This window comes from Penicillium daleae (genome assembly GCF_028827525.1).
Source record: "Penicillium daleae strain IBT 16125 chromosome Unknown utg000006l_segment0_segment0, whole genome shotgun sequence".
Taxonomy (NCBI): Eukaryota; Fungi; Ascomycota; class Eurotiomycetes; order Eurotiales; family Aspergillaceae; genus Penicillium; species Penicillium daleae.
Genome location: NW_026623154.1, coordinates 3,096,542 through 3,119,853, shown reverse-complemented (window position 1 = coordinate 3,119,853; position 23,312 = coordinate 3,096,542). Strand labels below are relative to the sequence as shown.

Here is a 23,312-nt window from a genome sequence, read left to right as displayed (position 1 = left end):
ATCGATCCTTGCCTCGCGACACACAGAGGGCCCCGTGCCAGGAAGGATCGTTGCCCGGACTCTATTCTCCACTCGATTCTATCATGTAGCGGCCACATTAACTGCTACTAGACGAGGGTGAGCTTCCTCCATCACGAATCCTCCGAACCTCTCACGCGATCTAGAATCTCTAGCCCGTATTTACGTCACTTTTGAGATTCGTGTCGGTACGCTCTCAGCTACATTGACAACTTCTGGTACGTATCAGATCATTCTCCTACTTCCCGGGCAGACTTCAGCTGGCGACAAGCTTATACGTGTTCGCACTCCATCCCACTTCCAGTCGCAGCCGTCTCGCGATATATACTTCGCTCGCTCCCGGCACATCCTTTTTTCCGTTGCCAATCTCCAGCTTTCTTACAACGTTCCAAGTTTCTCTAAATCTCACTAACTTGAGGTTGTTACTTAGGAATTCCAGAGGTTTACCTGCGCTTGGCCTTTACCCCGCCTATCGCGCCTACACGAGTCTCGTCGTTGGACCAGTTCGTGATCGGGATTCCAGTTATACCACTCGAGACCCATTGACCGCCTTGGCCACCACTCACCGCCTTGGTAACCACACATTTTTCTGCCAGGGCCACCTCCCGACCTCCTCGAAATTCGATAGGGCAGACGAACCGGTCCTAAAACTTTTTTATTTTTCACCGTGCAACATTGTCCTCCGCATTTCAAATCCAAATTCAAAAAACTGATCTTGTCTTTAGATCAGGGTTCTTTGTTGCAGATTTGTCCCTCGATCCGGGGCATCAGCGAAGGGGGGCCCGTTCCCACATTCTTGGCGGGGCTCCTTGTGCCACAATCACTTTTGCTCTCACAGTCGCTGCGACCAGTCAACTTTGCACCGCTCCAACATGGATTGGCAACCCGAAGATGAGCCATTGAGGCAGCTGGCCTGCTGTCTCAGGGACTCGCTGAACAGCGTGGACCCCCAGCTCAGAAAACAAGCTGAAGATGTACCTGAATCCCCTTCTTTTCCCCTTTGTGAAGATCCTCTGCACTTGTCCCCTCCCCGCTCTTTACCCTCGAGTATCAAAGACATACGCACCCACCAGCACTACGACGAGTATCGCAATTACTGACCGGAGTCCTACGTGGGTACTAGATGCTGTCGCATGCGACTTCGTCCCCGGACTATGTGAACTACATCACATACATGTTCTCGACGCCCCAGGTGCCTCCCGCCGTGGCTGCGGCGGGTATTGATCCCAGTACTTACGGCATTGTCCGTTTCGCCGCTACTATGAACATGAAAACGAAGCTCTCGCTGGCCTACAACACAATTCCTCAGCAGAGTCTGAACTTCATTCGTTCCGCCGCCTTGGTCGCCCTCCGAGACAACGACCGTCAAGTCCAGCGAGGTGTTGGTAGTATCATTACTGAGCTGGTGCAGAAGGGTGGGCTGCTGGCCTGGCCCGAGGTCCTGCAGGAGTTGCTGTCCCTCGTCGGGAATGACCAAGGTAACGTCACCATCGCTACCCAGGAGGCTGCGATGGCGGCCTTGTTCAAGGTCTGTGAGGACAATCGCAAAATCCTGGACCGAGACTACTCTGGACAACGCCCGCTTGATGTGATCATTCCGAAGCTGCTTGAGTTCACCACTCGCGAGAGCTCTCGCATTCGTTCGCTCGCTTTGAACAGCATTCATGTCTTCCTCCCCCACATGCCGCCTGCTCTGGTAGCCTCATTGGACGTGTTCCTTTCGCAACTTTTCAGCCTCTCGGGAGACGAAGACACTGAAGTGCGGAAGATGGTGTGCCAGTCATTCTCGCAGTTGGTGGAGTTCTCGCCGGAGAAGCTCATTCCACACATGGAGGGTCTGGTCACCTACATTCTTATCCAGCAGCAAAATCAGGAGGACCCGGAGCTTGCTCTTGATGCGGCTGAGTTTTGGATTGTTGCTGGTGAACAGGATAGCCTTCGCCAGCCTTTGACTCCATACATGCATAAGGTTATTCCTGTTCTGCTTCGCAACATGATCTACGAGGAGGAGGACGTTATTCGTCTCATGGGTGATGAGGACGATGCTGATGAGGAGGATCGCGCCGAAGATCTGAAGCCTAAGTTCGCCAAGTCAAAGGGTGCTCGTCTGGATACATCCAAGACCGGTGAACAGGCGGCCAATGGCCAGCAGCAGCAGCAGCAACAGCAGCAGCAGCAGCAGCAGCCAGAGGAAGACGAGGATGATCTGAGCGAGGGCGAGATTGAGGACTCCGAATTCGGGGATGATCCTGAGGGCGAGTGGACCCTGCGCAAGTGCTCTGCCGCTGCACTGGATGTCTTCTCAAATGTCTACCACGACCAGATCTTTGCGATTATCCTGCCCTACCTGAAGGAGACTCTTCGCCACGAGGAGTGGCCCAACCGTGAGGCGGCTGTACTCACCCTGGGCGCCGTTGCCGATGGTTGCATGGATGCAGTCACTCCTCACCTCCCCGAGCTTGTGCCATACCTAATCTCTCTGCTGAATGATGCTCAGCCTGTCGTGCGGCAGATTACCTGTTGGTGCCTCGGACGCTACTCAGAATGGGCATCACATCTCCAAGACCCAACCCAGAAGCAACAGTACTTTGAGCCGATGATGGAGGGTATTCTGACTCGCATGCTTGATAACAACAAGAAGGTGCAGGAAGCCGCTGCCTCAGCCTTTGCCAGCTTGGAAGAGAAGTCGGACGACAACTTGATTCCTTACTGCGAGCCCATCCTCCGCCAGTTTGTCCAGTGCTTCGGTAAGTACAAGGACCGCAACATGTATATCCTCTACGATTGCATCCAGACTCTGGCCGAGTGTGTCATGACCGAGTTGGCGAAGCCACAGCTTGTCGAAATCCTCATGCCTGCTCTGATTGATCGGTACAACCATGTCACCGATCAGTCACAGGAGCTGTTCCCGTTGCTCGAATGTCTGGGTTACATCGCTGCCGCATACGGCGATGCCTTTGCTCCATTTGCTCCTCACCTCTTCCAGCGGTGCAATAAAATCATCTACCAGAACCTCGAAGAGTTCATCGCCTCTCAAAGCAACGAGGCCATTGATGAGCCTGACAAGGACTTCTTGGTCACTAGCTTGGATCTGTTGAGCGCTGTAATCCAGGCCATCGACCCACAGAAGAGCGGCGAGTTAATCGCAAACTCTCAGCCCCGTTTCTTTGACCTGCTTGGCTTCTGCATGCAGGATCCCAACTATGAGGTTCGCCAGTCTTCTTACGCTTTGTTGGGTGATTGTGCTATCAGCATCTTCCCGCACCTGGAGCCTTACATCCCCACTATCATGCCGGTTCTCATCAAGCAACTTGACCTGGACCTCATTCGGGATGATGATCGCTCAACGGGTTTCAGTGTGCTGAACAATGCCTGTTGGTCCTGTGGTGAGATCGCAGTCAATGAGAAGGCTGCGCTTGCCCCCTATGCTGACAAACTGTACCACGCCCTCCTTATCATCATGAACAACGAGGAGATCATTGACTCCGTCAACGAGAATGCTGCCATGGCTCTGGGTCGACTCGGACTCTGCTGCCCTGACTCTCTGGCACCGCAGCTTCACGATTTTGCTTCGCCGTTCCTGAAGTCCATGAGCAAGATTGAATTCACCCGTGAGAAGGCGTCTGCTTTCCTGGGCTTCAACAACATGGTCATGAAGAATCCTCAGGCCATGGAGGCCTGCTTGGGAGAGTACTTCCAGTCAATTGCGTCGTTCCCGACCAAGACGCTTTCACAAGAAGAGTATCGGGATATCCAAGGTTCATTCCAGCAGGTAAATTTTGCTTCAAAATCAACATAATTATCTGCTTCCCATCTAACAAAATCATGACAACAGGTCCTGCAAGGCTACAAACATATGATACCCAACTTTGATTCGTTCCTCTCACAGCTTCCTGGCCCCGTGGCCCAAAAGTTGCGTTCAGCCTATAACATCTAAAACTCCCTGGCAGCTGGACTATCCCGAATCTCCCTCACATCGACTCAACTACGTGGTGGGCCTCATGAGACTCTCGTGCAACGGTGCAATGACCGACATTTTTATGAATGACGGCCTCAAAAATCTATTTTCCTCTACCTCTTTGCTCTCCTTGGGACAATTGCACATGTTCTTCAAGGCTTGAGGCAGAAGTCAAGAACTGCCTCCTGTCATAAGGTTCCAGTCGCCGTCTTTTTGAATCCAGCGTTTCCGTTTCTTTTCTCCCCTTATTCATCATCGATTTTCCTTTAAAGTTACTCTCCATCATGGTGTTGCTTGACCATTCTCGCTTGACCTAGAAAGAGGAGGAAGTGCGTGAGCTGGGTAGGTACATGGGTATTATAAGGTCACGATTCTCGCGAGCGTCATATTTGGGCGTTATTTTCTCTTTGATTGCTCCCATACTTCCTTTGCTTTCCCCCATTCATCTCTTCATGATGAATACCTATCCATTACTATCAGGACGAGAACACGAAGAGGAGAATATGCAGAAGGGGATCGAGTCATTTGATCTGGCCGTTCATCTACGTGAGATTTGATGATTGCTCGGGGAATGGATATCTTCTGATACCCTTCACTTCATCTATGATTTGGTTCCCCCTTTGCCTCTTTGTTGTTCTCCCTCTGCATTTCGATGCTTATCGATTTGCTTCAGCAATGCATCCCTCTCCATGTTTTCACCTCCACCTTTTCCCTTCAGATAGATAGATTAGATACCTAGGTAGATGCCTCCTCCATGAAACTTCATTCAAACTTACTGGCGGGGTGATGGGCCGGTCTTTACCTATCTCCTGCCTTTTCCAGGATAGCACTCCTGTACCTCTCTGCCATCTCTTCTCTGTCGCTGCGACGTCGGCATTATCCGCAAGATTATTTTTGGATACGTGCTTTCCTTAGCCAGTCAAAGGTACAGACTAGGAGTCTGATCCCCTTGGCTTTGTTTCCATAACTCACGACTCACGACTCACCCTTCATCACTGGTATATATCTGCTTTTCCCAATGCAGTTACTGGACGCTCCCGCCTCACCGTAAATAGTAGCGGAGCCATCGCCTGTCTGCCCTTTCCGACAAGATCTTCACCAAAGCTCGCTTATTTGACGCCTCGGGAGTCTGAGCTTAAGTCGATCGGGATAGCGATTGGTCGGCTACCTGGTGCTGGGCACACCAAGACAGACGCGAGCCTTTCCTTTTACTGCTGCTTTCCACGAAAAAGAGGGACCCGCGTGCTGGGTTTGCCGTTGGCACCACTCAAGTGCCTTTCCTTGACGGAGTACGGAGTAATCATCCTCGTCAAAGGACAGGCCCTCCCTCTCCCTTATCCATCGCGATTCCTCCGCACTCCGTCCGGAGCACGGAGTATACCACACCCACACCCTCTAATCTGCAGACCCTGGAACTCCAGACAAGGATCAAGCCGAGGTTAGCGTGTGTCAGTGGAAGGCGCGATGTGATCGGATGGCCACTGGCCACTCACCACCTTAGGAACCCTTAGCATCGGATCCTGGCTGCCTTAATGGCATTCGGCATCACCGTTCTCGCAGAATATCTCTCCTTTGCTCCGCGAGTCCCCTGCCCCTCGCCGGGTGACGTGCATATTGAGGCTACTCGGGGCAACCCCGGCTACACTAGTGGTTTAATTGACAGTGACAAAGTGGCGGGTCGCGACTATACCTTAAAAGGCGGCAATCCACGAGCTGGGTGTTTGTCTCCCCCCCTTATGCTTCACTGGGCACTGGGCACTTTCTGTTACTCTGGATTCGTCTCAGGAGGTTTACAAGGGTATGTGAAGTTTCATTTTCAGCCTCAGCTGTACTTTACAACACCGGTCTCCATGGGATCCGTTTTCGTTCTCCCCCTTGATTATCTATCACCCCCAAGTTTTGTTCTCATCGATCTATGTGTGATGGCCGCGCCTCGGCAAGCCAGATGGTGCTGGGTGCGTCTCATTAACCCATTTGGGATATCGCACGGCTTGGTCGATAGATCCCGAGATGTCTTCAATGTGTTGTCCTCCGTACACCCGGTAGTAACATTCTTGCAACAACGATAATATGATGTATGTGGAAAGGCTATCATTGACCCATCCTTCGTCCTGTACGGAGTATTCAATTTCTATCACAATTTCGAGTACCCAAAACCGGCAACAAACTAGCTGCCCAGTACACCAATCCAAACTTAGAAACATTCCATGAACCGCAGACGTCCATCCTCGTTCTTGATGCAGTCCGCCAGATTCACGCAAGAGTCGTGATTTTCCTCGCCGTCCATCAACTCGGCATGGAGAATCGGGTTCTTGGGCTTGGTGTCTCCCTCCCACTCGAGATGGATGTCGTTCGCGGATTCCGAGAAGTCTTTGATGCCCCATGTGAGTTTACCTAGGAGTTTAGGGGGCGGTGTCTCGCGTTAGTCGTGCTCGTCATAACACCTTTCATCCTGCCCGCCATGGGAAGTGGCTTTTTTGGATCGCGGCAACGTTCCAATGTCGTGCGATGCAGGTACCTGTCGCCAGCCACCGCGAGGCAGACTGCAAAATCCAAGGGGGAAATGACCAAGCAGACGGGAAGGAGCGAGGTGAGATTCAAATGACGACTACTTACCTTTTCTGATACCCAGAAACCCGTTCAGATCCAATTCCGAGTAGCAGGCGTCCCCAGTCGGGCGGGCGCAGTATGCAGTGAGTATATGGCCCCCCTTGAGCTCAACATTCATAGACGATTTGTGGAAACCCATCGCGGCTGGTTCTGTCTTTTACCCTGATGACCTAGATTGTCGGCGGGGTAGAAGACGCCAATTAAGTTCGAATCAGCCACGCCAAGAAGAAAATGAAAAACCAAAAAAAAAAAAATATAAGAACTGGTCTCGGCAAGAGAGACAAACCAAGATCACATTGAGGCCAGAGGTTGGTCGAAACGCTTTAGCTTTCTGTATTCGGGAGAGAGAAGGAAGAGACAAGGGAATGAAAGAACAAAAACCAGCTGCCATGCAGATATACAATATGTGGTGATAGGACTGGATCGGACGAATAGTCGCCTTTATGACATCGCTATGCTGTTATACTGTTGATGGACTGGGTTGCAACAGCCAAACAGTATGGTCGAGGCGGTGGCTCGGCATCATGTTGGCCTCATGATGATGACAAACGGGCAAGACCACTGAAGAAGTGCCCTGGCGATAGATGGAACTTGGAGGTTAAGAAGTAATTGAGAAGAATAGCTCTCTACCTGCAGTCTAGTCTACTTTCCAGACCCCCGTACAGTAGTTTAGTTTCGTTTCGCGGCGTAGCGGCTGCGATACACACCCCAGGTCATCATGACTACATGCCTTCATGCTAGGTGAGATGGATAGCCCGCCATCCTGTGGTTTTAGAAGACCACATTCGTCAGATCGCGCATCAGGCCAACATGGTGTTTTCAGCCTCACACCAGGCGTTGCTGCCTTCGGAGCCAGGCGTTGCAGGAGAACGCCCGTCGCGGACAAGCGGGTTGGATTGCAGTGGTGGCTTGGGTGGAAAAGAAGGTTGACGCTAACGACTTTATTTATTTAACTTGGGCTTTGCTCGGGACGAAGGCCTTTAGGGCAGAAGCTTGCGGGTGAGCGAAGGGAGTTTACACTTTTAGTGGGATCTATTTCGAGCGTAGGTTTCGTCTCGCTTGAAACCGTGCAGGACCAATGTATCTACCCATTTCATCTCGCTTGGTTAAATAGGTCTAAAGTGCGACCCCCGTTTTATGCTTTGGGATTTCCCCCTTTATATTTTGGATGCTTGGTAGAGAGCTACGGCATACTTAGGTCAGAATAGCACTAGTGCCACCAAAACAAAATTAGTCGGTAGAGAGTTCTGTGAATTATCCGATCGACGACATGACCCAGAGGCCTCCGATAAGTAGTTACAGTAGTATGTAGTTACTTCGAGGAGAGGGAGTAAAAGAACCCTTTTTCGACCCAGCTCGGCTGTCTGGACCCGATAGACCGGACGCCCTAACTACTGGACAAGTGCCAGTGTTGATCGCAGGGCGCAGATCGACGGGAGGACAAAAGAAGCGTGGGCGAATTAACCTCGAGTCCCACGCGTCTACGATGGCACAAACTTGGCGGGTTAAAGTTGCCTAGCGTAGTCTGCCTCCCATGGGCCGTGCTTTCTTTTCCTGCGGACAAAAAGACCTTTGCCCACGCTGGGCGATGTCATCTGCAAAATGAGCTGAGCTGTCCGAATATCGAAGACTAGGAACTATGGTTCTTTTGCTCTCTTGGTTAATTGCTGCAGACCCTGGATCCAATGTATGGAACTGGACGTCCACGGATCCGGAGTATCGCGCGCGCGAGGGTTTTGTACGGAGTACCATGACTCCAGACCTATCTTCCATTACAGTAAGGCCGGAATCAAGTCGCTCATCCTGTCTAGCAAATGACCGAAATAGGCCAGATTAGATAGGTACACGGGGAAGGGAAGTGAGTGGATACCTCCAACTGTGCCAGATATTCCTCCAGATGAGGCAGACGGATAGTTTACTCGAATGACTCCCACGTTACTCAACCCAAATTTAGTTAGTGCTCTGTTGTTGAATACTGTACTCGGTAATTATGATTGATAGATTCGGCTGGTGGGCAGGACCTTGTTAGAATTAATAAGGATTGAGAAAGAGAGGAAGACAGAGCTCCGATCGCAGTGTAGCCGAAGGATCTCCATCGCGCAAATCACTGAAGAACCTCCGAGGACAACGTCCCCAAGGGCGTGGAATGCTCTTCTCCAGCCAGTCTGGAGCCAAAATCCCACGAGCAGAGATTAAAGTTGACTGTCAGAGCGGCTTGGCCCCCAAACCGCTGCCTGCCTGCCAAAGCTTCTGCAGATGGCGCTAAACTTATTTTGGCTCCATGTAGCGAGTAGCGAGAGCGCTAGGCTGTTTCAAGCCCAATGATGTCCTCCTGCATTCCCAGCACGGGGGAATAGGGTCAATTAGCTTGGAGATGGTGGAGGCGGATGAGGGATGAGGTCTCCACCTCTTGACTTCTGACTTGTTCCCGGCTAGTGACTCTTGCAGGATGACTCTCGAGAGAAGTAGCCTCTTCCACACTTTGGATCTCTCAAGTCGCTTGGCATGTCTGGTCCGGCCTGATGGAGACCCGAACAAGTCCGCACGCACAGCCCATGGTTCTCAACGGGATTTTCCGCCCTAGCGCCGTTACAGGCAAGAAGCGTATTCGGCACTCGCCCTGCGCCCGAAAGAGTTAGAAAAGTGCTATGGGTCAGGGTTTAACTCTTTTAGCCTGGAGGGAACTGGACTGTACATACTTCAACCACCAGGTTTGCCTGGGAGTCTGGTACTCTGTCAAATGTACCGCGCTACTCTCCGCGTAAGCAGGATCTTTCAGCGTGGCCGAGGGGATGAAACAGGTGGAATAATGCGAGAAGGATCGTCATGCTGCAGATTATTGTTGGAGGATCGTGGAGCCACGTGTGGAGCAAGGGTTCTCCTTGGGCTAGACCAGTCACCAGTCACCCATTCCACTGAGGAGGCTCACTTGTTACACAGTCATTCAGCTTGAGGAGAGATGGAAGCTTGGAAAGGAGGTTGGGAGCACGGGGATCGAATATGGCCTGGAAAACACAACTTAGGAGAAAGTACTCTGTAAACTCTGCATAATGTACTCCGTACATAGCACAGCGTGTCTACACTGAACAACCTACGCATGGATATTCTTCGTGGCTGTTTGATGGGCTACATACCAAAGTACCAAGCATGTACATACTGGTCTCGGTCAATGTATCTCTAGAGGCATGCATTACTTTACCTTGTATTCGGTTGTCTCCTGTAATCTCATCCAGTTATATTCCTTTCTCGGGCAATTTCGAAACGCGGTCGCCTCGGACCCAAAGTATATTCCCCTGCATGTATCTTTCATGTCGGACACACCGACTTCTGGCACGCACGCATCCCCAGAAAACGTGGTAGGCAGGGTTTTAATGAGCGGTCACTGCAGGCCCGCAGCGTGACCCTCTTGCAGCAAGACGAATGAGAAACAATGCGAGGAGAGGATTGGACCTTCAGGGTGTGAGTGGCTGATAAAAGAGCCCATCAAGTATCAAAAAGTTTAGATTGCCTACGACACTAGACATCTTGTCTCACTGCCTAGTTGTAGCCCTAGTGTACTTAGAGACTAGTCTGACTAGCACGTATCTAATTTTCTGATTTTATCGAAGATTACTCCGTCAGATGATCTTTTATAACCATATCGAGTGCTTGATAATCAACTAGTTACAATATTTAACTACTCGATGGGTTACTAATCGCTCGCATCGGTCCAATCTTGTCAGGATGAGCGTTGCAGCAGAGCTAACGGACCAGGGTCATCGTCTGTTGCTCTCAAATGGCAGAAAGCTCGCATTGACTGTCTCGAAACGTCCATCAGATCATGACCTGGTCGAGTCCATGTATGGTCCAGTGTATGTGCTTCATCCCGTCGCACAAGTCTATGGAAGAGCCGTTCCAAGTCCCCCTGAATGCAAAGAAGAGCTCGACTCATCCCTGTATCACCCGAATCCCTGCGCATTTTCCCGTTTGAGTGCCCGTCGTTTCGCCTCCCCGCTGTCTTGCATTTTTCTCGCTTGCCAACCAACCACCATCACCATCACTTCCTCACCTCACAGCCGCTCTGTATCTTCCGCATGGACCAGGCGGAGGCAGTTCCCTGCGTTCCAGCCCTGTGGTAACTCCCATGGGAAATGGGTTTCCGGAGCGCCGGGCCTGCAATGCCACGATCGCATTGGGCCCTTGGCCCGTCACGGAGAGATGAGACGGCGATCCCGACTCTGGTATGATGATGATGATGATGATGATGATGATGATGATGATGATGATTACTGAACCACTACTCAACGGACATTTTCATCAACCTTTTCTGCTGCTCCTTGTCCCACGTTTCCTCCACTTTCAAGGTTCTGGCGCAGCAGTTCCCCCATTTCTGCAACGCCCCAAACTCTGCAGCTTCGGGTGTCTTTACCGAGTTGAGGCTACCGCGTCTCATGTTTGTGCGGGTAGAAACGGCGCCCGCCCGTCAAACTATAAAACACCAAAATTAAGAGACTCACCAGGCTGAGCAAGCCGAAATTGGGCCTAACGGGCCTAACGAGGCCCACAGAATCAAAGTCCATCGGTCGGCCGTTAATCCTCCGTTCCCTCCGACTCCAGATGACTCTTTTTTTTTTTTTTTTTTTTTTCCCTGGTCCACCAGTCCATGGAGTCCCACTATGAGTCTATGGCTGCTCTGTGCTAGGCCTCTTCAGGACTACTTCCCATCCATGCTTGTTTGCTTCAAAACCTCTTGCCCAGACCCACGGAGCCAGCCTGGGATGGTGTGAATGATTGACATGCCCCTTAACCCAACTGGGTATACGGTCGTTCTTGGCTCTCGACGTTGTGATCCACCACCATCAAGGGTCCTCTCAGATCGCGGAAGCCCCTGCTAGGCAAATCAGCAGTCTTGCCAGGCCGATCCATGGCACATTCTCTCCTTACTGCAGGTCCAATCATCATCGGATCTTCGTTGCTTTTTTGCTTGTTCCCTCTGGCTGGGAGGCTTCATTTCTGGCCCCTCTCCCACGTTTGCATGGCTGCCTCTTCAGGGGGGCCTCCGCATAGTCTTGGGCTAGACGCAAGGAAAACGATCACCTTTCACCAGTGATGATTCTCCCAAACGCCTCAATCCAATGATCTGGGATTGCAGGGATGAGACCTGCTCCAGACAAGAAGCATTGCCAAAAGGAAAACTTGACACAAACATCGACAACTTAAAAACACCAAAAAGACAGGAAAGAGAGGCGCAAAAGCAATGGGGAATATCAGCCCCTCTTTTGTCTTTTCTTTTCTTTTCTTTTCTTGCTCAACCAATTCCCTCTGGCGCCCCTTTCCCCCTTCTCTGGCTCTGAACATACCCCAGCGACCCTTGTGTACCCAAACTCTCCCAAGTAACTCTTACCCATCCTGGTCCCAGGCCCAGCCAGCTCGTCAGCAGCATGGCAGCCATGATTCGCCCGCGTGTCACAAGCAAAAGTGCGCGACGAGTGGTACCTTATCCCACCCCCTTCCCCCCCCCGCTGGTGAACCAGCAAGATGATGGTTGATGCGGTCGGCTTGGCTGACCCAGGCAATTCATCGGCTGTTTTCTTGATTTGGCTCCACTTCTGTCCACCCAAGAAGGGCAGTTGTTGGAGCTTCGATCTCTTGATCGGAGATCCTTGGGTTCCCCCGGCACGCCGCTGAATGATACCCAGTTCTGAAGGTTCCCTAACCTTAGCGGTCCAGGAGCTCTCTGGTTGGGGAGCGGATGATTACCAACCATAATCTTCATCCATCCCGCGTCATCCACTTGGGAGCCTATTATTATTCTACTCTTCTCCTCCAGACAGATAGAGAGCTCACATGTCGCTCGGTGGAACCAGCAGGCCATGAAAACGACCACTCACCATGCAACAGGCGCGACTCCCAGAGAAGTTCCCCTTGGTTGGGCCTAAGCCTTTGGAGACAGCTGGTGAAGCCCCCCTCGAATTAGACTATGACGGGCCTGCTATCGCTGGTCTGCCCAGTGCCCAGCCTCCTGGACTCTTCCAACTGGCGCCATGTGGTCCTCGCCGCCTGGTCAGTTAGTTCGACCAGGGTTGTCCTGGTCCATGCGTCTCCATTCTTTTCCTCCAGTCTCCAGTCTTCCCGCTCCAGTGGGGACTTGCTCCCTAGTCATCGGTCTGAGTTAGCCCTCCGAGCTGAAAGGGCTATTCCAGGCGACCCTGTAGAGGCTCAAAATCTCGATCGTCACTGGGGAAAAGAGGGACGAGAGAGGTGGCCCTGCTAATAATATTATTATTAAAAATATAATTATAATAATAATAGTATTAATTATTATAACCGAATTCTAATTCGCATCATGAGTCTTCTTTGAATTCGCTTTCCTTTTTCTCCTTTCCCTTTTAGTTGATAATAATTATTCCTTTTTTCTTTTTAGTCCTTTCTTTCTTTCTTTCTTTTTTTTTAATTCCTTTTTGTAAGATTAAGTCTGCCTCATTTTGCACCTGACCGTCAGGACCGGGACGGTATTTTTTTTTTAATCAACGCTGATCCAAGCTCGCCCTCTTCGTCAATTCAGCATCAACACGCTTTTTCTATTTTCTTCCTTATTCCGCCCTGATTCGACCCTCCGTCTCCTTCTTCACACCTTCCTCCCCCCCCCCCCTTACCGAACTTCAAAACGCCCTGGGGAATTCTTATTTTTTGAATTTTCGGAGATCGATCTTGGCCGCGCGAGGTATTCCCCCGGCCGAACTCGTATTTACCACGTGCGGGACGACATCATCTCCAGTACTTCCCTCGACACATTTCTTCATTCCTCCACCGGCCAGAAGTTATTTTTGGACTTCCCATGGTCGATCGCCTCTTATAAACTTCTGCGACCTCATCTCTCCGATCTGGTCTATATTACTTAACTACCTGATCGGCTCGAGTACTTGCCGACAATCCTACTCATCAACGATTTCCTTCATCTAACTGATCACCCCACCTTGAAAGGTTACCTTAACCACTGGACATCTCCTTGCCTTATCTACTCTGAACATCTTCAACGGTCTTCTTTGAGACCGAACTGTTTTGCCCGCATTACCTTCAGCATATCTCAATAACAGTTACAATGGCCGGTCCAGGTGGTGGCCCTCCCCGCAAGAGCCATACCAAGTCGAGGAATGGATGCAAGACGTGCAAGCGAAGACACATTCGCTGTGATGAGACCTTCCCACAATGGTAAGTCCTGCAGTGCAAACACATCCTTAAATACACATGGCGCATCTAACAGAGACATCTCTAGTCGCAATTGCACCAAGCACAACTGTCGCTGTGACTATCAAGATGTAGCCGCGGCACGAGGCAGTCCTCCCGCCTCACGGCGCGGCCCAGATCTTCTTATGTCTCCCGAAATCGAAATGGAGATTGAAAATTGGCACAGGACTGGTCTCACGCCATATCCAGAGCTTGCTGGATGCCCTCCTTCTGGCTGGTCTGGTCTGTCTCGATCAGATTTGCGCCTGGTTCACCACCTCATCGGGCTTTCCATCGACTTACATCGACGAGGCCTCAGTAATTGCACAGTGTGGGCGCAGATGTTGCCTAGGTAGGTTCCGATTAAGAGGGCTTGGGTCTGTATTCATGAACCTGACTGAGTCTTGATTAGTTTCCTGGGTGTTGCGCTGTCAAACGATTTCGTCATGAGCGCCCTTCTTTCCCTCTCTGCCTACCATCTTGCCTATCTCACGCGAGATCCCGAAACCAAGCAGCTCGCACTGCACCACAAAGCAGCTGCTTTCAAGGGTCTTCGGACCGCGCTCGGTTATGCTATCACCTCTCCTTCCAAGGATAACGCAGAGGCCATTGTTTCAGCCCATGTCTTGCTTTCCTGGCAAGCAACCGAATAGTAAGGACTAAAGTGGTTTCAGCATGGAAAAAAGCACTACTAACATCCACTAGTCAAAGCTGGGTCTCGTTGCAGCAGGGCCTTTCCTCCATCCTCGAGACTATGTATCCAGTCTGGAAGCAGGAGTCAGAGATTGTACAGTTTGTCGAGAACCAGCGCGCTTTGAGCGCTTCGGATTTCCCAGTTTCATTTGACGAGGATCTGGCACAGCTAGATCAGACCATCCATGCGCTACAGGTTTCCCAGAAGCGAGTCTCACACAACGCAGAGCACTCCCAACGCTTGGGAGAGCTGATCGACTTTGTACAGAAGTTCCGCAAGGACTTCCCCACGCAGACCCCCGAGCAAGCCTTCGACCGTATCCAGATTCTGCGACAATGGCTCTTCTGGTTACCCCCTTCTCTCCTCCGAAATGGCGAATCCGAACTGAACGCCCTCTCTGTCTTGTCTCAATTCTTCGCCGTTGCAGTCGCTCTCGACCGCTTCTACCCTGATATGGGTGGCTCGTACTTGGGAGCTCTATCTGTTGGAATCATCGAGGAATCATATCGCATTCTCGCCGCACACAACGCTACAGATCCATTCAACGCGGAAATTCGTCTCACTATGACATTGATGGATTTGCCTCGCCACTGCGTTGCACGATATCGCAGCCGTCTGGCCTGGTCTCCACGGCCCTCGGTCGAGCATTACTCTCCTGGCCCACCAAGTCCCTACCACGGGCTGCACGAATACTCTCTCCCTTCATCATCCTCTCCCGCATCCGCCTCCCCTTCATACGCCGCCTACACACCTCCTCTCCAGTCTCCTCCGGCCGTGACAGTCGCCGGATCTCCCTTCACCCTTGCAGACGGCTACGTTACCGCTGCACCTACTCACACCCTCTATCCGCCATCGCCACAACTTCTCGATGCCCACGATCCACAGCTAGGCCTGTCGGAGCTAAGCCACTCCAGCTCGATCTCACATTCCTCGGCTTTCACACCCCCTTATGGTGGCGACGTTCTCTGCGCTGATATGCCTCGAAATGAAGGGGCATTGGGCCTGAACATGGAAGTTTACCCCCATTCGCATGCATTTGAGATGCCCGCGATGGTTGCACCGGAGACTTGCTGGACGTGAGCTTCGCGAAACATTCCAACCTCGAAAAGACTTTTCTCTCCATTCGCTTCACTTATCCTTCTTCTACCTATTTGACTTCTGTTTCTATACCGATGTCAAATTTTTTTTTCTCATTTTATTGTTTATCTTGGGGGTTTGTGATATTGAGCATGAGCGTTGGTGGCTACTCAGACTCTGCTGCGGTTGCGGGCTGAAGGAAATGACTCTACTAAGTGATATATACCCGGACATTATTGTTCCAATCTTTCGTTGGCATCATTTGGAGCGTCTGTAAGCTATTTTGATTGTCTTGAATATGTTTTTCGTTTACAATGGGGTCAGGCTATGAATAGAAATTAAGGTGGTGTTTGGATTTTGAAATCTCATATCTTGAATCAAATCTGGCTTTGTACTTAGTGCAAATTCTCTTTTTCTACGATTTAGATCGTAGGGCGTGACAACGATCGATGCTGGCAGGCTACTCCTTAGGTAGAACTACATCACATCTAAGATGACGTTCAGCTTAAGCTTCAGCTCATCACACTTTCATTCTAAACATAGCTACACCCTCTTTCTGAGTCACCTCCTACCCCTCTACGCTCGGGCTATCCTCGATCAATCCCTATCTCCACTCCATCATGAAAATCACTTATAATCTCCTCACTCCACAACACATACCAAGACCGGCCCATCACCAAATTCAAACAACGATCGCCAGGAACATCAACACTCGGGAACTTGAAGAATACTAAGAATAGCGCAACAAGCGGGGAAGGCAAAGAGAACAAGCGAAATAAAATGAGCTTTTTTTGATCATCCCCATTGGATAGCAGCGTGCAAAATACCTGCCGCCGCATACTAGTATATTTAGTGCATCTTCAGCGGTCAAAGTGTAGTAAACTTTAAGCGAACAAAATAACTTCAGGTGCAGTAGCAGCGACTACTACAGTAGGTGGGTACGGTTACTCCCTCGCTCCTCATCGGAAAATGTCGTGGTTGGATTAAAAGGGTGGGAAGAAAAGGGTAACCTCGTATTCGGCCGGCTCCAGTTTCCAGCCCGACCCACGATAGAACAGCATGCTACTGTACAGTAGAGCGTGCATGGAGCTCCTCGCGTGGCACGCAGGGATAGACGCACCCACGAGAATGGACATTTCATACTGTCCAGATTTGGGGGCGCAGTAGGGATGCCAATCATCGAGTCTGTCGTTTCAGGTAGTCACACAGGTATATTCATCGTGGCCGATTGCCTAATCGGGACGTGCTCGTATCACCCTGCATGTTGTTTATTTTTTTTAGTAAACCCGTCCCATCACCCTTGCCAAGAATTCTATCTACCAGTAGATTCCTCCATCGCGTGGTGAAGTTCAAACTCTGAACAGAAAAGGGATCAAAAGCCAAGGGATTAAGCAGGGAGGGGGTTGGTTAAGTTTAGTTTGAGATCGGCACTGGAGATGAACCAAACACCACTCCAAACACCCGCCAGTCGAGTAAGACCCTTAGGGCTAGTGATCGGCCCGCCACTTTCGCGTGTTTCTATATTTATCGCCCCCTCCCTTCCTAGCTTCTCCCCTCCACCCTCCATGTGTCGTCGCTCTTTACTATTTTCTAACCTGCAGAATCTTGTTCGGATATTTTTTGGGACCCATATGGCGGTATGTGAGATGAAAATAGGGTTTTATCTTGCGTAGGGCGTTTGGGGTCCGGTCAACGTGCACGACTGCTTGGTTGATCTCCTGGCGTCTACGATAGCACTGGTGCTGGATTTAGTTAGGTATCTCTCTTTGATTGCTATATAGAGAAAGTATGGTGATCATAGGGCAGGGTTTCATGCTTTACAGCAGCTCAGGAGCTCGGAGAAGCCGATCGTACTCAATTCACTAAGTATAGAGTTTGTTCTGGGTTGTTTTTGAGATGACGTAGCGTGTATGGTGACAGCATGCAGTGAGTCTAGGTCGAGGTCACGGAGTTTAGCAAAAACCAAGCACGCGAGTGTTCTCGGCCCATGAAAGCGCACTACGTGAGACTTACACTTCAAGACTGGAGAGGTCGGTCGTCTTCCTCGAAAACTCGTCATGAAGCAAGATTATACTCCAGGTGTGCTTCTATACTTGCGTGTATGTACCTACGAGTGTGGCTATGATAGAGAATGCTGATTTCATTGATATGTTACAATATTGACCAGAGCAGGAGATCGAACCCGCTGTATCGTTAAGCTTTCAGTAGGAAGATTCATGAACTTGATCAAAGTATGTCGTCCAAGGCCGACAAAGCATTTAAGAAAGCCTCAATCGTGTTTCTCAAATGTATTTTCTAGTCGCTTATCCGCACCTTATATCTAGATCGTTGGGAAAATGGCACTCGTAGTCATCGACGATAGAAGCTGATCTACTGATCTGAAAGAATCAGGGACTTGATGTTGCACTTACGACTCTGGGAATGACTAGACTACCTGCAGAATCATAACAGCTATCTATATCTGATATCTGCTCTTAACTGGTATCGCGCCTTTGATAGCAGGAAATGATTTGTTTGATGACTATAAGTAATATTGTTAACATACTGCTTGGAAGGGCATTCGAATCACCAACTTGAGAGCTTCACATCTTCATATGAAGGAATTCATAATATATCAGAAGAGTCACACATCTCAATGATGTTTTGATCTTATATACTTAACTTCGAGACTGTTTATTCCTTTTATCTTCGGTATGAACAGAAACGACACATACTGTGGCATTCAATGCCCGAATGGTAAATTGAGGGCAAGAGAAATCAAGCGGTCCATATTTTTCTTACATAGACTGGATAGCAAACTAATGGCTCTACGTAGTGAGTGAAATTGACTATGACTATGACGTCTCATCCATGGCCTAGGATCCTAACCAGCAGTTTGTTGAAGATATAGAAAGTGACCTTCACGATTAAGATCAGCAATGGTTCTTTCACGCAGAAATCGTTGCGTCCTCCTCGTGTTTCATCGAAGGAGCTAACAGGTAACATAGGTCAGGTATTAGTCTATTTGATGTAGGATCTGGATCAATCAAGTCACTATCAATATTCATAAGCAGATATACACTACTCACTCGTAACTCCCTGCGCAAACGCCACTTGGTATCAGGCCATGGGTTACATCCTTATGCCAGCGAAGAAGCGTCTCGGTCTATGCTGAGTTTGCCATTCTGTGGGCGTTTCATCTCCCCGAGGATGTCCTTTTATGCCCATCAGGCCTTAACCAAGCTTCTTCATAAGTAGGCACCCGGGATAGGCGACGCAAGTGAAGTCACCCCAACAGGACACATTGCTGTTTTACCAAGATATCCACCAGCGATCTCATACCTCACTTGACCCCGGATGTCAACATAATTTAGGCTAAAAGGCTTGCTTGGGCCGGCACGTTTATGATAATTGAATAAAAGAGATTCGTGGAGATACCATTCCGGCTTTTTTGTAAGTTGTCACCTTGGGGATACATGCTACGCTTGAAGGTCAGTTCTCGGACATATCGACCAAACTTGGGCTGTTTTGGTGGGTTGAGTTGAAGCGGAGGAAAATAGAGTACTGCGGAGGGAAGTTCCCCACATTCTGTCTGACACCTCGTCGGTGACTGGGAACGGACACAAGCGTTGGAAACGCGAGATACAGGGCAACTTACATCGATCAATTATCCATCTCAGACTTAAGGAAGTTGTATGGCATCTCTGTGCGATAGAATAATAACATAAGCGAAGTAATATTATGAGGGGAGGGTAAACAAGCTTTTGCAATTTCCGAAGAAATGACCCTGCAGCTTAGCCCTTGGAGCTAAATCTTCCTCACCCTATGCGCTTGGTACCCCGCAGTTCGAGATGCAACGTTTAGGGACCTAGCGTGTTTGATAGTGTGAGACGGGCAGCCGGCCGTGTTGGCCTCCGAAGGGATAAACTCCGTGAACATGTATCTGCGGGCCAATTTCCGTGCCATGGAGAGTAAATTAGATCAAGGAATAGGAGATTAACTCCTATGTCGGTCAAGTTTCGTCTAATGAAACCATCCCCTTACAACTTTAGCCTTTTTCGACGGACATATGTGGTTCTCGGCAATTCTAGGTACAATAGTCCCGGGACTTACCGGGAATAGTGTTAGAAAAGAGGGCTGCTCTATACTCCCCGGAGGAATAAACTTCGTCAGTATGTGTTTAGGGCCCATGTCCGTGTCCTAGAGAGATAACCCCGACCAATGTGGGGAAATTGGACCTATGTATCTGAGAATTGCCAGGTAATCACTCAATTGATCAACAATGGTTGCAACAGAAGTATAAAACCCCCAGATCTGCTTTTGTCCTATTCCTGACATCTCCTTTTCGAGACCGTAACTGCAAGATGATAACTCAGTACAAGCGCAACCTGTTAACGCTACTTGCCATTGGTGGATCGGCGTTGGGGCAGCAGTCGGCCTGGGGACAATGTTGGTCATAAACACCAGACCTGGGAGTCAAGAATACTGACAATTCCACTAGGCGGCGGAATCGGATGGAGCGGCGCAACAACATGTGTATCTGGGTACTACTGCTCTTTCCAAAACAATTATTACTCTCAGTGCATTCCAGGTTCGGGTGAGTATCCCGCCGTTTGCTGATTGACTCATTTATTGACGTTTCTATTGGGTAGCCACTAGCGGTACTTCTACAACTACGCTCGTTACAACTACGCTCGTTACAACTACCTCTACGAAGACGTCTTCAACTTCTTCCGTGCCGACGGGCAAAGTAAAATTTGCCGGTGTCAATATCGCCGGCTTCGACTTTGGCATGGTGACTAGTGGTACTCAGGACCAGACTCAGGTCGTTGATGAGTCTGTGGATGGTGTCAACCAAATGAACCACTTTGTCAGCGCTGACACCTTCAACATCTTCCGCCTCCCGACAGGTTGGCAGTATCTTGTTGCCAACAATCTTGGTGGCTCTCTCGATTCGACAAACTTTGGCAAGTATGACAAAATGGTTCAAGGCTGTCTTTCCTTGGGTGCTTATTGCATAGTCGATATCCACAACTATGCCCGTTGGAACGGTGGTGTCATTGGACAAGGCGGTCCAACGGATGCGCAATTCGTTAGCCTCTGGACACAATTGGCGACTCATTATAAGAGCCAGAGCAAAGTCATTTTTGGAATCATGAACGAGCCCCATGATCTTGATATCACAACCTGGGCTGCTACGGTCCAGAAGGCCGTGACTGCGATCAGAAATGCTGGAGCCACGTCTCAAATGATCCTGCTCCCTGGTACAGACTATACAAGCGCTGCAAACTTCATTGAGAATGGCTCTGGTGCCGCTCTAGCAGCGGTAGTCAACCCAGATGGAACTACCACTAATCTGATATTTGATGTTCACAAGTACCTCGACAGTGACAATAGCGGCACCCACGCCGAGTGCACGACCAACAATGTCGATGCATTCAACAGCCTCGCACAGTGGCTGCGCTCAGTCAATCGGCAAGCTTTGCTGAGCGAGACTGGAGGCGGCAATGTCCAGAGTTGCGGAACATACATGTGTCAGCAGCTTGATGCCCTGAAGTAAGTCCTATTTTCAACCTATCTCAGTAATCAATCCAAGGAATTTGCTTGGATTTACTAACTTTAATCTAGTGCAAACTCTGATGTTTACCTCGGCTGGACTTCTTGGAGCGCTGGGGCCTTCGAGACATCCTATGTCCTGTCTGAAGTGCCAACGAACGGTGTTGATCAATACTTAGTCCAACAGTGCTTTGTCCCTAAGTGGAAGAATTGAGCGCTTGTTTGGCATACAGGATATCAGTTACATGATATAGTCTATTTGGACTATCCAACCTCTCATTAGATTCTAGCTTCATCAACAATCCTACGATCATCGAATCCTCTCTCCGGGGCCACATAGTTCTAACAGCGCTGTTTGTTAAGGTATCTGGTTTTGTTGCCCGAGACCGAATGACCAATCAAACCCGTTGACCTAGAGTAAGATGGACCTATACAAACCAGAAATGCAAATCCAGCACCAAATTCTATAGACTTCAACAGATCTGCCCCCCGCTCATGTCACGGGATGTACAATACTTCCGTGTCCGCAATGGTAGCTATGGGGTTCATAGACTTAAAGATGCATTGTTACTCTATAGCATTGTGGTCAGTTCTATGTCCGAACAAATTTCCAGTGTATAATTCATTATCAATATTTGCTATCATTTGACCTGGAATCAATTCAGAAACATCGACACTTTGACAGACTCCCCCACGTGACTGATATACCACACGTGACCTATGACATAAGTCACACATGCCGATATCAACACGAGGTTGTCGAACTATCCAACTGCACAAACTCGCCAGCATTATCTCTGAGTGCTCAAAGACCGTCTCTGTGAAGCTTTTCGTACACTAGAACTTTTACATCATGGCCGACACCGGCGGCTGGAGCACTATCGAGTCCGATGAGGTATCTCACTAAACTTCCTACGCAGAGCTTAATGAGCTAACAGCATTCAGGGTCTATTCACCTCCCTCATTGAGACCCTCGGTGTACAAAATGTCCAATTTGAAGAACTCATCTCCCTCGATGCAGACACAATACGGTCCCTCGGGTATACACTCCTCCCTTTCTTCTCACTTCCCCAATCGTGCACCTCTTCCGAGCTAACTAACTCTCCACAACTTCACAGCTCAGTCTACGGCGTAATCTTCCTCTTTAAATGGACCCGTGAAGCAGCCGGCGCACGCGCCGAAGCCCCTCTCGATGGCAGCTATGATCCCACCGCCGAAGAAAACAATGTCTTCTTCGCCGCCCAAACAATCCAAAACGCCTGCGGCACACAAGCCATCCTCTCCGTAATCCTCAACCACGACAATCCACCCGACCCCCTCCCCGCAATCGCCCTGGGCAACGAGCTCCAATCCTTCAAAGACTTCACAACGGGATTCCCGCCCGAGCTACGCGGCGAAGCCCTCTCCAACTCTGAAGCTATCCGCACCACACACAACACTTTTGCCCGCGCAAGCCCGTTCGCGGATGAAACTGCCCGTCCTCAGGATGAAGAGAATGCCGCGGATGTATACCACTTTATTGCGTATACGCCTGTCAACGGCACGTTGTATGAGCTAGACGGTCTGCAGCCACATCCCATCAGCCACGGCGCGTGCGACCCGTCTACGTTCCCGGAGAAAGTGATCGAGGTGCTGCAGCGGCGCATTGCGCGATACCCGCCTGAGGAGACACATTTCAATTTGATGGCGGTGGTGCAAGACCCGCGTCCGCGGGCGCGGGAAATTGGCGATGTGGAGACGTTGGAGCGTGAGGAGCGGAAGAGGGCTGCGTGGGCGTGGGAGAATACGTTGCGGCGTTGGAATTTTGTTGGGTTCATTGGGGAGATGATGAAGGGGGTTGTTGGGATGAAGGAGGGACAGGATGGGAGTGGGAAGGCGTATGAGGAGTGGGTTGATGCGGCAAAGAAGGCGACGAGGAAGAAGTTGGAGATGCGGCGATAGTTGACTGGTCTTGACTCTTCTTGAAGTTGGGATCCGAGTGCTTGGGATTTACAGGGGACGCAAATCTGGTTGATAATTTACGCTGCATATCCATGCATGGTGGATTGGCCCGTTGATGGATGCGATCTGAAGGCGCATTTTCAGGATGGATATTTACGGAATCTTGTCTTATTGAATGAGATACCCCTTGGCGATGATATGCACGGGAGTAATTCGAAATCCGGAAGTATTTATGCACATCGCTAGCTATGTACTGCGTAACTGACATCCACA

At 50.0% G+C, this 23,312-nt stretch overlaps 7 protein-coding genes across 7 annotated transcripts; 6 read left to right on the top strand and 1 right to left on the bottom strand.

The window, feature by feature from the left end:
- Window positions 1–890: 890 nt before the first annotated feature.
- N7458_006820 (putative importin beta-2 subunit) lies at window positions 891–3,955 on the top strand (the record flags this gene model as incomplete). Its single annotated transcript, XM_056910202.1, has 3 exons — window positions 891–992; window positions 1,142–3,790; window positions 3,854–3,955. 3 exons carry the CDS (start codon window positions 891–893, stop codon window positions 3,953–3,955), a joined length of 2,853 nt encoding a protein of 950 aa, XP_056765906.1.
- Window positions 3,956–6,170: 2,215 nt separating this feature from the next.
- N7458_006819 (CVNH domain-containing protein) lies at window positions 6,171–6,725 on the bottom strand (the record flags this gene model as incomplete). The annotated part of the gene is made up of 2 exons (XM_056910201.1): window positions 6,171–6,370; window positions 6,593–6,725. 2 exons carry the CDS (start codon window positions 6,723–6,725, stop codon window positions 6,171–6,173), a joined length of 333 nt encoding a protein of 110 aa, XP_056765905.1.
- Window positions 6,726–10,309: 3,584 nt separating this feature from the next.
- On the top strand, window positions 10,310–10,858 carry N7458_006818 (uncharacterized protein; the record flags this gene model as incomplete). Its single annotated transcript, XM_056910200.1, has 1 exon — window positions 10,310–10,858. One exon carries the CDS (start codon window positions 10,310–10,312, stop codon window positions 10,856–10,858), a length of 549 nt encoding a protein of 182 aa, XP_056765904.1.
- Window positions 10,859–12,457: 1,599 nt separating this feature from the next.
- On the top strand, window positions 12,458–12,637 carry N7458_006817 (uncharacterized protein; the record flags this gene model as incomplete). Its single annotated transcript, XM_056910199.1, has 1 exon — window positions 12,458–12,637. The coding sequence occupies one exon, from the start codon at window positions 12,458–12,460 to the stop codon at window positions 12,635–12,637; it is 180 nt and encodes a 59-aa protein (XP_056765903.1).
- Window positions 12,638–13,667: 1,030 nt separating this feature from the next.
- On the top strand, window positions 13,668–15,566 carry N7458_006816 (putative C6 transcription factor RosA-like; the record flags this gene model as incomplete). Its single annotated transcript, XM_056910198.1, has 4 exons — window positions 13,668–13,777; window positions 13,842–14,144; window positions 14,205–14,444; window positions 14,498–15,566. The coding sequence occupies 4 exons, from the start codon at window positions 13,668–13,670 to the stop codon at window positions 15,564–15,566; spliced, it is 1,722 nt and encodes a 573-aa protein (XP_056765902.1).
- Window positions 15,567–19,906: 4,340 nt separating this feature from the next.
- Window positions 19,907–21,312, top strand: N7458_006815 (Endoglucanase EG-II; the record flags this gene model as incomplete). Its single annotated transcript, XM_056910197.1, has 4 exons — window positions 19,907–19,991; window positions 20,044–20,139; window positions 20,195–21,098; window positions 21,171–21,312. 4 exons carry the CDS (start codon window positions 19,907–19,909, stop codon window positions 21,310–21,312), a joined length of 1,227 nt encoding a protein of 408 aa, XP_056765901.1.
- Window positions 21,313–21,951: 639 nt separating this feature from the next.
- Window positions 21,952–23,039, top strand: N7458_006814 (putative 26S proteasome-associated ubiquitin C-terminal hydrolase; the record flags this gene model as incomplete). Its single annotated transcript, XM_056910196.1, has 3 exons — window positions 21,952–21,993; window positions 22,044–22,138; window positions 22,217–23,039. 3 exons carry the CDS (start codon window positions 21,952–21,954, stop codon window positions 23,037–23,039), a joined length of 960 nt encoding a protein of 319 aa, XP_056765900.1.
- Window positions 23,040–23,312: the final 273 nt, after the last annotated feature.